General features: G+C 39.7%; 3 protein-coding genes across 4 annotated transcripts in view; 2 read left to right on the top strand and 1 right to left on the bottom strand.

The window, feature by feature from the left end:
* DNAAF2 (dynein, axonemal, assembly factor 2) overlaps positions 1–4,832 on the top strand; it is an 11,552-nt gene extending 6,720 nt beyond the window's left edge. The window contains exons 2-3 of one of the 2 annotated variants that reach the window (XM_006872323.1): positions 2,586–2,729; positions 4,299–4,832. In XM_006872323.1, coding sequence (XP_006872385.1) covers positions 2,586–2,729; positions 4,299–4,832 — 678 coding nt within the window. The remainder of the gene's footprint in view (positions 1–2,585; positions 2,730–4,298) is intronic. The other variant, XM_006872324.1, reaches the window with a different exon arrangement.
* A 4,725-nt stretch (positions 4,833–9,557) lies between these two features.
* On the bottom strand, positions 9,558–11,608 carry MGAT2 (mannosyl (alpha-1,6-)-glycoprotein beta-1,2-N-acetylglucosaminyltransferase). Its single transcript, XM_006872322.1, has 2 exons — positions 11,428–11,608; positions 9,558–11,166 (listed from the first exon to the last, which is right to left on the bottom strand). Exons 1-2 carry the CDS (start codon positions 11,440–11,442, stop codon positions 9,817–9,819), a joined length of 1,365 nt encoding a protein of 454 aa, XP_006872384.1. The 5' UTR covers positions 11,443–11,608; the 3' UTR covers positions 9,558–9,816.
* Positions 11,609–12,604: 996 nt separating this feature from the next.
* Positions 12,605–12,927, top strand: LOC102829901 (60S ribosomal protein L36a-like). Its single transcript, XM_006872321.1, has one exon. It carries the CDS (start codon positions 12,607–12,609, stop codon positions 12,925–12,927), a length of 321 nt encoding a protein of 106 aa, XP_006872383.1. The 5' UTR covers positions 12,605–12,606.
* The last annotated feature ends 1,185 nt before the right edge of the window (positions 12,928–14,112 follow it).

The raw sequence follows: 14,112 nt of genomic DNA, 5'->3' as shown, positions 1-14,112 counted from the left end.
AGTAGAGGAATTGCTGGATCATAAGGTATTTCTATTTTCAACCTTCTGAGGAAACACCATATTGTTTTCCAGAGAGGTTGGACCATTTTGCATCTTGACTATAATCTTAACAGAAGCAGATTTCCAGACCTTTTTTCCATGGCACCAGTTATTGTTGTGAAGTGCCGTCGAGTCAATTCCGACCCATAGCTACCCTGTATAGGGTTTCCAAGGAGCAGCTGGTGAGCTTGAACACCGACCTTGCAGTTTAAACAACTTGTAGTCTGATGCATTAGCCCACAGTGCCACACCAGGATTCTTGGGTTCAACTTTTAGGTTAACAGTTGAGTGCAAATCTTAAACAAGTAGTATTTATAGTTGTATATAACTGAGTTCAGTAGCTTTATAATAAAATCAGGCACTAGGATGAGACAAGCTCTGATGTGGTGCTGTAGGATAAGCACTGAACCATAACCACAAAGTTGTTAGTTCAAACCCACTAGTTGCTCTCAGAAACGAACTGACTTTTGAGGGCACACAGCAACAGGATGCGAAGGTAAATTTATGCAAATCCTTTGTATTTTAATCTAAATGATTTACATTATAAATATTTTTCCTTGGATTAACTAAAGATGAAGCTATTGTACATATTTTTAGCAACCATGTAAAGATCTTTTCCAGAAACAAACCTTAAAAAATGCCTCTAATGGGAGTGTTTCAATACCATCATGTTCATCTGTATCTTCAAATAGTAACGAATCAAAGTGCTCTAAATGTTAACAAATCACTTTCATAGGTTTTTTTTAAGCTTTATAATTGTTGCTCAAATATTATAAAACTTAAAAAACAAATAACCAAGTTAGTAAAAACAAATAAAACAACTCTTTAGCTGAGTTATTCACTAGGACCACAGTATATTCCCACTAAAGAATTATTTTGACTGTCCAAAATTGTAAAAAGGCATAGTATCTATAAAGTTGGGTAAAATAATAGCTTAACCATTATAAATCCAATGAAAAGTGCTAGTTCTGTATTAATTCAATCTGCTGAGAATGAATCTAGTTATTAGAAACAATAGTAGTAACCAGCAGCCTTTATACCTAATGGATTTCACATGTGTATGAAACATACATATATATACATAATACAGTAATCTTATAAATTCATTCTTTCCTTTTTAGTTTATACCATTGTTGTATTATTGTGGGACCTATTTTTCAGGATAGGATTCAAAGTTTCAAGGCACTGAGCTCAACAATTTAGAGGAATTCCTGAAATTTTCCCAGTCCACTGAGTTTATTTTGTAGATTAAGGACCTGAGGCAAGACTTGCCCCACACTCTACAGTTAAGTGATTGTTTAACCTTGTGGGGTCACAAAACCCTTTGATAATTTTATGAAGTGAGTGTGTACCCACAAGTGCATTGTGGTCATCAAACATTTTTCATAGATTCTGTAGCAAATATCTAGACTTCCTGCTTTAGTAAGTGGCAGGACTAGCCCTCTTCAGAAAGGGAATAAACTTAAATCAGGAAGTTTAGGAGTCTTACTTCCCCTAAACCATACTTCACTTGGAAGAAACACAGATTCTTCTCTGAAGCAGCAAAGAACCCTAGTGATTGAAAAATTTAACAGACTTTTCTAGTATAACATTTGCCATTCAGAAAAACAAAACCAAAATGATGCAGTTTGTCTCAGGATGTCTTGTCACAAGCTTAATGTAGTGTTTTCATTAGCAGCTGAATGAAGTAGCAGCCGCTTATTAGAATCTAATGTTAGGAAGTTTGAAACTGTCTTTCTCATTCTTTTCTGTTTGGACCACCTAATGAACCGTATTTATTTTGTAATATAAAAGTTGTTTATTATGAAAATTTACAGGAAAATACTTGTATTAATCAGGACAGCAGTGAACTGCTTTTATGTATTAAGTAGTTTTAAATAGGGTTGTTCCCTCCACACTCTAGCCTATATTCATTTGACATAAATATGAAACAAATTGCTTTCTGTTTGGGATTTTGGGGAAAGTGAGTTTTACATTTCCTTAGTTTGGAACTCCCTCAAAATCTACTTCATTCTTACAAAGAGCTGTATACCAGTGTCACACTGGAGTATCTCAGTGTTTAAAAATAGAACATATTTCTTTTAGGAAAATACATTTGACTCTTACCTGCCTAAGCACTAAAAGGTAAGCTGAGCACAGAAAGTTTGAATATGTCTTAGCCAACCCCTTAGGAAGTTTTCTAAAACAGAATTGCATTTATAGCTGGGACTGCATTAACCCTAGTGGTTGTTATTGCTATGAAATATTAGGCAAAAAAGAAATAAAAATGTCAATTTTAAGTAATGTTATATAGGAGTGAAAATATACCTCAGATTTTATGGAGAACTAGAAGAATGAGGACTATTTTCTTTTAGGTTTCCTCCTGTGTATGTATATATGTATTTATTCTTGTAATTCTTACTGTTCTCTATAATATTCTATTTTCTTTTGCCACAACAGCATAGGAACTGTGTGAGACTTAGACTGTCTTTTTGGGAGCTGCATTCAGGTGCAACTGTGTCAGGTATGACCTATAAAGCAGACTATTTTCTTCCTTTTTATTTTAGGAAAGGTTGTTTGTCAATGAAGAGAACGTTAATGCGTTTCTTGATGAAGTCCTGAGCTCTCCATTGAAACAGACAATACCCCTAACCCCACCATTAATTGAAGTTCTTCAGATTACTGATAATAATATTCAAATTCATGCAAAGGTAAGGATATTGGTAGGTTTTTTAGAGGATTGATTTAGGACATGTTTAAAACTTAATGCTGTTTTTAAAGTTTTTCTTGTGAATTGAGGGATAGTTTATTTGGGAGAACATTGATTTTTACACTCATCGTTTCATTGCAATGATTACAGGTTCCTCTGTGCATCATCATTAAACAGTATTTGCTTCCATTCCCTCTGGGTTTATTTTTTTTTTGGGGGGGGGAGGGGGCGGGTGTACACAAAAACACTCAGGAACATAAAATAATTTAAACAATCAAAGGGTACATTCTGCAAGCCTGCCTCCTGGCTACCAACATTCAGTGTTTCTCTTTCCATGAGTCCAGAGTCCTCAGCCGCCCTCTGTCTCCATGCCCTCATCTCTGCTTCCATCTCTGTTGTTGCTGCTTCTCTGGATAGGGGCTCATGTTCTGTTCATGCTCTTCTCCCTTGATGGTCCTAAGTGTCCTCTGTTCCTGAATTGTAAAATATTAACTACTCCCCCGTTTTTGTTACAGAACTTCTACTTTGACAGTTGTGACAGTCTCAGTTATGATAACAATTAACACACTAATGAATCATAAGAATCTTATCCCCATCTCTTTTCACCAGATCCCCATCTAGACAAGATGAAAACTATTCAGTGAGGACTCTACCTTTCCCTGCACACTCTTAAACTAAACTCCCTCTTGAAAGCCAGTCACTTTGTACCTTTATCACCCTCTCATTTTAGGCAGCCAATGTCTAAGTTGCCCGACCCTATCTACCCGGTATACAGAGGGAATAGGATTGATACCTAATATGAAGACTCCTTCCCTGTCAGTATTTTGAGCTATAAAACCTAATTCTTGATGTCATAACTTTAAACAAAATACACATAGTGGCATGGGAAGTGATGAGAGAAAGAGGTGTGTGTATCTACTACGTGCTAAATACTCCTATTTATTTTCACGTATCTCTGATTCCAAAATAACTGCAATGATGGGCAAAGAGAAAATAACACTCAGGAGGTCTGAGTACTAATTCAGAGATACAAACAAGTCTTTCATTCTCAAACCATGGGAACTATGCCAAACTGTTAATCTTTCTAATTTTTTTGGTCATTTTCATAGTCTTCAAAATTGAGCATATTGAAAACAGTTTAGTAACTAGCAACTAGTAAATGTTAAGAATTTATCATTAATAATTGGAGGAAGGAGTAACTCTGAATACTCACAGAAAGCCATGAAGTGCAAGAATGCCCTTTTAAGATTCATGACTGTTAGGTCAAAGATCTTTATAGGATGTATTAAGAAGTTTGGATTATTTTATCATAAAGGAAGCAAGGTGTCATTGAAAGGATTTAAGCAGAGCCTTTGTACCAGGTTTGCATTTTAAAGAAATGATTGGTATCATGTGGAGAGTAATTATCAGGGGGAAAGTTTGGAAACGTACCTGTGGTATAAAGGTATAAAGCATTGCTGTGGTGTAAAGGGTATTCCCTTACAACTTTTAAATCTTATTTCCAAAGGATACAACTTAATTTTCTGTTTATTGCAAAGAATTATTAAATTTATTATTTCTCTTGACACAGGTGCAAGAATGTAGTAACTCCAATCAGCTTCATGTAAAGCAAGGATTCACTGAAGGAAGTCATTTGACTCAAAAAGAAAATACAGAACATCTCACCACTACTGAAACTGAAGAAGATCATTCACTGGGAAATGCCAGACCTTCTGATTCATCTATAGCAGATAGTGCTCTAGCTACAGACAGTTATGGCTCAGTTGCATGCTTGCAACATGAGTCTCTTGATGTTTCTCAAGTGCTGTCTGGAAAATCTCAACTAAGTGAGTCAAAAGTAGAACCTGAGTTAATAAAAGAAAAATGTGTTGTTTATTCAGATGAGGAAATACAGATTTTAAAAGAACCAAAATTAACTGGAGAGGAAGAATTAGATGGAGATCGTCTATCTTCACTACAAAACAAAACTACAGCTCACCACATATCTACTTTTGAAAGCATAAAAGAGACCAATATACAGGATGGTAGTGTGCACATTATTAAAGATCATGTGACTCAGTGTGCATTCAGTTTTCAGAATTCTTTGCTATATGACTTAGACTAATTTTAAATAATTTTGGAATGTAAAGGTTAACAAAAAAATTTAGAACCTAAAAATACTGTTAAATATTGTTTTATAGCTAAATCTTTTCAGGTGTGCATAAAATTAAACTGCAGTTTTGATTCTAATGGAAAAACGTGTGAGCTTTTGTTTTGTTAGGAGTTTGTTTTGCCTCCAGGTAGTTTAAATTTTACTTAATGAGGTAAGTTTTGTGAGTCCTCTGACAGATGTGTTTTACTAATGCAAAGTTCAACTTTAGTTTTAATATAACCTGAAATCTATTTACTTCTGTATTTTGTGTGTGTGTGTGTGTGTGTCCTGGTGTGGCACTGTGGGTTAATGCGCAGGACTGCACGATTGGTCTGAACCACAGAGTTGACGATTCAAGCTCACCAACTGCTCCTCAGAAACCCTATACAGGGTTTCTATGAGTTGGAACCAACTCAGTGGCCCTTAACACCACCACAATCATTTTAATCAAATTTCAAAATAAATATTAAGTTATAATATTACTACTCAAGAAGGAGCTCTGGTAGCGTAGTGGTTACGAATCGGGCTGCGAACCTTAAGGTCAGCGGTTCAAAACTACCAGCTGCTCCGCGGGAGAAAGATGAGGCTTTCTACTCCTGTAAAGATTTATACCCTCGGAAACCCTGTACAGGGTCGCTATGGGTCAGAACCAACTCGATGGCACTTAACAACAACAACAACTCATCTGTATGTAGTGGCTTGTGTATTGTTGTGATGCTGGAAGCTATACCACCTATATTTTAAATATCGGTTCAAGGTTGATGGCTCAAGCTTACCAGCTGCTCCTCAGAAATCCTATACAGGGTTGCTATGGGTTGGAGTCGACTCAACGGCACTTAACAACAACAGGGGTATGCATGGTGTACAGGTTTCAGCAGAATTTCCAGAGAAAACAGACTAGGAAGAAGGAGAAGCAGGTCACTTCCGACAGGTTAGCCACTGAAAACCTTATGAATAGTAGCAGAAAACCATCTGATACAGAGCCAGACGATGATTGGAAGAAATCCGTATTTGTGCCTTTTCCAAAGACAAATGACCCAGGGGAATACAGAAATCACCGAATAATATCATTAGTATCACATGGAAGTAAAATTTTCCTAAATTAAAAAATGGTTGTAGCAGTACATCAATAGGGCGCTGCCAGAAAGTCAAGCCAGATTCAGAAGAGGACGTGGAATGAAGGATATTGCTGATGTTAGATGGATCTTGGCTGAAAGCAGAGAGTACCAAAAGATGTTTACTCGTACTTTATTGACTGCAAAGGCATTTGACAGCGGGTAATAAACTGAGATAACACTAAGAATGGGATTCCAGAACACTTAATTGTGCTCATGAGGAACCTGTACTTAGAAGAAGCAGTGGTTAGAACATAACAAAGGGATATTGGATGGTTTAAAATCAGGAGGTGTGTGCCAGGGTTGTATCCTTTCACCATATTTATTCAATCTGGATGCTGAGCAGGTAATCTGAGAAGCTGGATTATATATGAAGAACATGACATCACAATTGGAGGAAGATTATTGAAAAAAACTTACGATAAGCAGATGACACAATCTTGCTTGCTGGAAGCAAAAGGCTTGAAATACTTATTGATGAAATTCATTTTAAATAAAAATCCTTACAACTGGATCAATAAGTAATATTGAAATTGTAAGACTTCATTTTGCTTGGTTCCACAATTAATGCTTATGGAAGCAGCAGTCAAATGAAACTCTATTGCATTAGGCAACTCTGCTGCCAAGACCTTCAAAGTGTGAAAGAGCAAAGATGTCCCTTTGAAAACTATGGTGCATTTGACCCAAGTCATGGTATTTTCAATGGCCTCATATGCATGTGAAAGTTAAACAATGAGTAAGAAAGATGGTAGGTAAATTGATGCATTTGAATTATGGTGTTGGCAAGGAATATTGAAAGTACCAAGGACTGTCACAATAAATAAATCTGCCTTGGAAGTACAGTTGAAGCAAGGATGTGAGACTTGATCTTTCATACTTTGGCCAAGATGTCCTTGAACAAAGATAACATGTTTAGTAAAGTGGAGTCGGTAATAAAGAGAAAACCCGCAACAAGGTGAACTGACACGGCAGCAGCAATTATGGATTCAAACAACAAATGTGAGGATGGCGCAGGGCTCCAACGACATTGCTTCATTCTGTTGTACATAGGGTTGCTATGAGTCAGAACTGATTCAAAGGCACCCAACAACAAAGTTGTAATGCCTATTATGAAAAGAGTACTCAAGAATACAATTAACTAGAAACTAATGTGTGTATGAGAATCTCAAAACTGTTGGTTTAAAAGTGCCACACAGCAGGATGTATTTATGCTTGAAATAGAGTTTACTTACTTTACAAACCAATAACAATCTAAACTATGTATGATATTTAAATTTAGCATTTTTCATTCTTTCTTATGTATGCCACATAAACTATAATGTATAATAAAGGTTATTTAGTAATGATTTTGAAGATTCAATCTTTAAGATTTGTAAGTTACTATTGCAGTCCTGGTGTGGCGCTATAGGATAAGCATGGGACCTCAAGGTTGGTCGTTCAAACTCACCAGCTGCTACCAGGAATCCCTATACAGGGTTGCCGAATTGGAACCTACTCAACGACAATTAACAACACTGCAGTATTAAAACATCTTTTGGTTTTATGTAAGAATTTTAAAACATGAGAATTTTTTCAATCTGAAAATTTGCTCCATAGGTAAATTTTCATTATAATACATGAAAACAAGCTGCCAGTATCTTCTAATCAATTTGATACCTAAAAAACAGCAGTCAATCATGTATCTTCAGTTTTAATAAGAAACTTATTTAAATGCTGCTGAGTCAGTTCTGACTCATATTTTGACCCTAAGTACAGTTTCTGAAAAGTAGCTGGTAGGTTTAAACAGCCCACCTTGTGGTTCGCAGTCCACTGCTTATCCTACAGAGCCATACCAGGAGACCTAATAATTAACTAGTCTTGTGGAAAAGTACTTTTATGTAAGACCAGAAGAAAATTCTAACAGGTTTTTATTGAACAAAAATTTGATCCAGTCTATAACCAGGTTGGCATGAGAGTAGTGTGCAGGTAGGTCTTAAAATAAGAGAACGCTTTACCTTTTGCGTTTTGCAATCACAATCCAAAATCAAAATCCTTTGCTAGAGTAGAATCTGCATTTTGCAATCACAATCCAAAATCAAAATCCTTTGCTAGAGTAGAATCTGACTCATATGACCCTAGAGGACAGAGAATTGCTTTTGGGGTTTCCAATAGACTGCCACCAGGATCTTTTTCAACCACAATACTTTATATGGAGTCCTGGTGTGGCACTGTGGGCTAATGCGTCATAGACTGCAAAGCCGTGTTTTGAACTGCAAGGTTGGTTCAAGCTCACCAGCTGCTCCTTGGAAACCCTCTACAGGGTTGCTATGGGTTGGAATTGACTCGATGGCACTTAATAACATTCAGTATATATGGCATCCTGGTGTGGCACTGTGGGCTGTTAGTTTGATCCCCAAGGTCAGTTTCACCAGGTCCAAACTGACTCTATGACACTGAACAAATTCAGTTTATGATTTTCTTACGTTGAAGTTAACTGATTGTAATACCTTTACACAGAAACTAGTCTTAAAGGAAGCATCCATACATTTCTACATTAAATAAGGAGTAAACTTCAAGCCTGCTTCCTATTTTTACTGTATCTGTCCTTTGTTGTTGTTGTTGTTAAGTGTCATTGAGTCGGTTCCGACCCATAGTTACCCGGTACAGGGTTTCCGAGGGTGTAAATCTTTACGGGAGTAGAAAGCCTCATCTTTCTTCCGCAGAGCGGCTGGTAGTTTCGAACCGCTGACCTTAAGGTTCACAGCCCGATTTGTAACCACTACGCTACCAGAGCTCCTTTAGAAAGTATGATTTCAGTTAAAGCTGGAATGTGAAAGGGTTTCACTTTGGCAAGAATGAACCTTGTATTATTTCTAGCTTCCAAAACAATTCAGTGTCTATTTCCCTTACACAGCAACTTCTTATTGTTCATTATCTATGCCTGGCTAATTTGAAAGCCAGTTTCTTCCAAAGGGAATGCATTGTCATGAACTGAGTTTTATTTCAAACTCAATTATGTAATGTACAGATCCTAAATATTAAGATGAAATGTTAACTTTCAAAATTCCCTGAATGCCTCCTCTAAATTTTGGAGTAAAAGATTAGTAAAACTTATTCTGCAAAACAATTAGGAATCTTTTTACAAAAAATGAGTATTTTATTTTGGCAGCACTAAAAGAAAAACAAAAAAACCCCAAACAAAGCACTGTATTTCTACATTGAAATGAAAACAATGTTGAAACTTTCTTATCAATCATACACATTCCAAAAGAAAGTATGTTCTATGAAGGTTCCAAAGCACAAGCAAATTTTAACACAATAGTATAGGACTCTGTAATACTGAAAATGACTGTTCTGACAGGGTGTTTAACAAACATAACTTTTGAATTATAAAACCAGTGAAGAATGCCTTCCAAATAACTGTGTCAAGAGTGAAACTGGGCTCCTTCCATTAATACTCGAGCAATTTCGTTGTAACTCTTTTACCACTATGATAATTTAAAATAAACTTTGCTGTACTTCAAATAAGTTTTCAAAGTGGAAAAGTGTACAAAGTTCCAGATAAAAAGATTAATAGATGGAATTTAATAAGGTTCTTTCTCTGCTCAATTAACAATAACGATTAACTTTAGTAGAGGGGGTTGAGCTTTAAAACAACCCTGACATGAAAACTTCAGTTTTAAATTGTAATCAGATATAACTAGAAATAATAACAGTATTTGGACACCTTTTACAAGAGGTGTTTTTTTTGTGTGTGTATTAAAGCAGAAACCAGTTCCTAAAACTTTTTATTCAACTATATATCCTGTTTGGACAAATATCAAAAACAGAAGACTGTTACTTTTGTTTTTGTAACTCATTTTTCACTGCAATCTTCTATAACTTTTACAGAGTTCATGGTCCCTAATATCACCCCACCCTCCATTTTTCCTAGGTGGGGAAAAGGATACCATAGTCAACTTCTCACTGATAACTAGAGTTTCTGGAAACAAGTACTGTTTGTTATTATTTAAGAGTGACTCAATTTGGGCACTCTGGCTGGCTGGCCTACAGGTTTTCTTGTGGTGCATACCACAGTCTCCAGCATGAAAAATCCTAGGAACTTGAGGAACCAGCACTTTCCAGAATTTTGGAAGACAAAATACAGTTAAGTATTGAAGAGTCCAGTCCCAGTTATAATCATCATAAGTACAGAAAGTGTCTGTGCACTCTATCAGTTTCTGGTATGCATCCCGGGTCAAGGCTAGACCCATATTGTGCTCTGTGGATTTCCAAGTTTTCACATCGACTTTATCAGCGATGCCATAAAAACTGCGACTGGCAGTATAGGTCCCGAGGGAGAGAACATCACACTCAGGACACTCTTGCTGCTTCAGTTTCCACATCTTTTTGAAGACATGGTAAAAGTCTGGAGCTAAGTAGTGATCCTCCTCTAGAAAAAGTATAAGGCCAGTGTAATCTCGAAGAACTTTGACCCTTTCCCACACAAAATGCAGCTTCCACCACCAGTGGTGTTTGGTTTGGGAGAACTTGGCCTCTCTATAATGGCCGAAGGAGTCCGGATACTCGGCATTAATGCACCCCAACTTCAAAGCTGCATTTTTCTCCAGGTCTCTAGGGCAATCTCTGGGGTCACTGCCTGGAAACTCGTTGGGGTACAACTGAATGCTGAAAGGAAAGAACACTTGCAGAACTGGACAGAAATCCACTCCAGCAATTATCTGATTGATCTCTGTTGACCAAAAGTCATGGCTAAAGATGACGAGGACGTTGTCAATGCCCTGGGCTTTCCGAAGAGAGTCCAGCAGCAGTCTGAGGTATTCGGGCCGGTTATGCACCTGCACCACCAGCACCAGCTCCCCGGGAGCCCAAGCGCCGGCCTTATCTACATTCCTCAGGGTCTGGTCAAAGTTCAGCTGATACACCAGAGACCGGTACCGCAGCGTCAGGTTGTCCGCCTCTGGCTGTGGGGCCGCCGGAACCAGCGGGGCCGCCGAATCGTTAGAGACCCTGCGGATACCCACAGACACAGCGGGGTGGTCCCCACCTCGGCTGCCCGCACCCCGTGCGGGCTCGGCGTCCTGCAGCAGCGGCGGGGCGAGGGCCTCGTTCTTCCTTTGTCGCCCATTGCTGCTCCACAGAACGAAGCCGCAAGCGGCCACCACGAAGGTCAGGATCAGCACCTTCCGCTTGTAGATGCGGAACCTCATGGTCTCCGGGGCCGGGTATGCAGGAAGGCGGGCGCGGAAAGAGCTAGCGGCTTCTGCACGAAGGGGCGGGCGGCGGCCGTCGTCTCGGCCTGTAGCAGTTGGAGCTGGCCCCCACGGCTGACTAGCTAACTCATCCCGGGCCCCGGGGGTCTTGGGGCCCGAAGGTTCTCAGCTTCCCCGCGTCGCCCGCGCTTCACACATCTTCGTCTGGTAGCTGCAGCTTGAGCAGCTGCCCCGCCGCTAGGAGCCGCGGCTCGGCGTTGCCTCGGTCCTTTCCATTCGGCACCAAGGGTCCCGGAAGAAGCCCCGCCGCGGCCCCACTGCACTCTAGTTTCGTTACCTACGCCTCCAGCGACCGTGCGTCCTCTGCGTTCTCATTTTTACGCGGGCCCCGGGCGGCCAAGACCTAGCAACGTAACCTCGCCCCAATCAGCTGGCGACCGTTCTGACAATCCGCGACTGGCCCGCCGCGCACAGCGGCCCTCCGGCCCACACCCCTCTGGCCCGCCCCTTTGTCTGTTGATTGGTGCTTCCCAGACGCTTCCCGAGATGCCTGTGTGTTGTTGCCTGCTAGCTATTGGTTCCTAGTATTGTCGCTCAAGCTCAGTTCCTTTTTCCGCTTCATTCTTCCTTTTCCGGTTAGGCACGAGCCGTGTGAGGCGAGGAACGTGGACGCTGAAGTTCTTGGTAAGCTAAGTTGGAAACTGTAGAGGTTCTGAGAGGAGCCTTCTTTGATCAGAATCTGGGCGATTGTAAGGAAGGGAAGACGCGGTCGTTTGGCTTGGTTGAGTTCAAAACTTAGCTTTTCCCTTTAGGAAAGGGGCCCATGCGTGGCGACTGCTGGTCCGAGAGGCACGCCGGCCTGTTAAGGACACGTCAGCCCTCAGGACCGCTGGCGAGTGACCGTGCTTCTGAGCGGGGGGAAGGTGAATTCAGGCCGATAGATTCTCCAAGGAGTGAGGCCGGCGATACCAAAACCTAGTACCTTCCACTGCACCCAGTCATACCCAGAAGCTAGGAAATGAGGAAAAGGGTGCGGGCAGGGGAATCGAAAAGAAACTTAAAAACTCGAATCTTGGGCCTGTTTACGGAAAAAAATGAAGTAAATTTCCAATTTTTCTTTCTGTGCAGCCATAGTGAAAAGGAAACCCGTATTGTACAAGGAAGTGACAATACCGGGCTTTATGAGTGAGTGCTGCTGCTCTTGCTGTTTTTAAATGATTTCGTTGTAAATTCTCCCAATAATTCAAACTAAAAATCCCCGAAAATATGAAACGCTTGTATGTCCACTTATTCGTGTGGAAAATGAATACTTTGTCAATGTATACATTACTGAGTAGTGTAGTCTGTATTTTTGCTATTTCATAGCACTTTTCAAAATGTTTACTGTCTGTTATCTTATTTTACTACAGTTTACGCTGCGTAGACTGTGCCACTGCAAAGATGGTCAATGTCCCTAAAACCCGAAGAACTTTCTGTAAGAAGTGTGGCAAGCATCAGCCCCACAAAGTGACGCAGTATAAGAAGGGCAAGGAATCTCTGTATGCACAGGGGAAGAGGCGCTATGATCGGAAGCAGAGTGGCTATGGTGGGCAGACAAAGCCAATTTTCCGGAAGAAGGCTAAAACCACGAAGAAGATTGTGCTGAGGCTTGAGTGTGTGGAGCCTAACTGCAGGTCCAAGAGGATGCTGGCCATTAAGAGATGCAAGCATTTTGAACTGGGAGGCGATAAGAAGAGAAAGGGCCAAGTGATCCAGTTCTAAGTGTTTTCCTTTTTTTAATGTGGAAAAAAAAAATGCTGATGCAATAGAAAAATTACCTGTAGTAAAATAAAGTGATATTAATCAGACCTTTGTGTTTTAAAATTTCTTTATTAGAATTGCATGTGATTCTGAATTAAGGGAAATCGGTAAATTATTTGGAAGTGAACTGAAGTCTATCCTCTTAACCAAATTCGCACTATATATTCAGTTCCACAAGAATTAGAGTTTTGTATTTATATATAGAAGAACCCTACCTCAAACTTTACAGCCAGGCTAGAGTTGAATTATATAGGGGAGAACCGACACTTCAAACATGAGGGAATTTATGATTGGGAAGAGACTCAGATTTTGAAAAAAGAGAAGTAGCTAAGCCAAACTTATAGATAGCAGATTTCAGTGGCTATGCTATTTTTTTAAGTCCTGTAGGATTGGTGCTTATAGCCACCCTGCATAAGGTTTCCAAGGAGCCAGGTGGTTTACTTGAACCACCCTTATTGTTAGCAGTCCAGTGCTTATCCTACACTGAACTACTGGCTACCCTGTATGGTGACTACCTTAATATGCTGCAAATTATTCTTTTGGGTAGCACTGTTTAAGACAGTGAGGCTGGAGTTCAAAATTAATTTCCAATTGCATAAACTTCAGAAGATAGTGAAAGTTAAAAAAAAGTCACCAGCCTCACTATTTCGTGGATTTCTGAGGAGTGGCTGTTGGGTTTGAACCACAGCCTACAGTGCCACACCAGGAGGTTACTTGGAAGTTGTAATACTTTGACATGGGGGGTTGAATAGCTTTTGTCATCTTAAGTAGGAGATAAATATATTACGGAGTAGTACTGGTGTGGCACTGTAGAAAAAGCTCCACCGAACTGCTAATCACAAATGTCTATTCAGAAAGTACAGGTAGATGGCTTGTAGATGAGTAGTTAGAAGAAAGAGGGCAAAGGACTAAGGTGTAGTAACAGCTTGTTGGCACTGAGTCCCTGGATGGTGCAAATGGTAAGCCCTCAACTATTAGCCTAAAGCTTATTGCTTCAAATACACCAAGACCGGGCTGGTGATGTGCTTCTGGAAGATCAGCCTTGAAAATCCTATGGAGTTATCTACATGTGTAGGGTTTCTGTAAGCGGAAATCATCAGCAACTATATTCCCAATATACATTACTACGGAGTTCTGGTGTGACAT

The sequence above is a fragment of the Chrysochloris asiatica genome, unplaced genomic scaffold (assembly GCF_000296735.1).
Source record: "Chrysochloris asiatica unplaced genomic scaffold, ChrAsi1.0 scaffold00194, whole genome shotgun sequence".
In the NCBI taxonomy this organism is placed as follows: domain Eukaryota; kingdom Metazoa; phylum Chordata; class Mammalia; order Afrosoricida; family Chrysochloridae; genus Chrysochloris; species Chrysochloris asiatica.
Note: the sequence above shows the minus strand (reverse complement) of the source record. Positions and strands in the feature narration are given on the sequence as shown.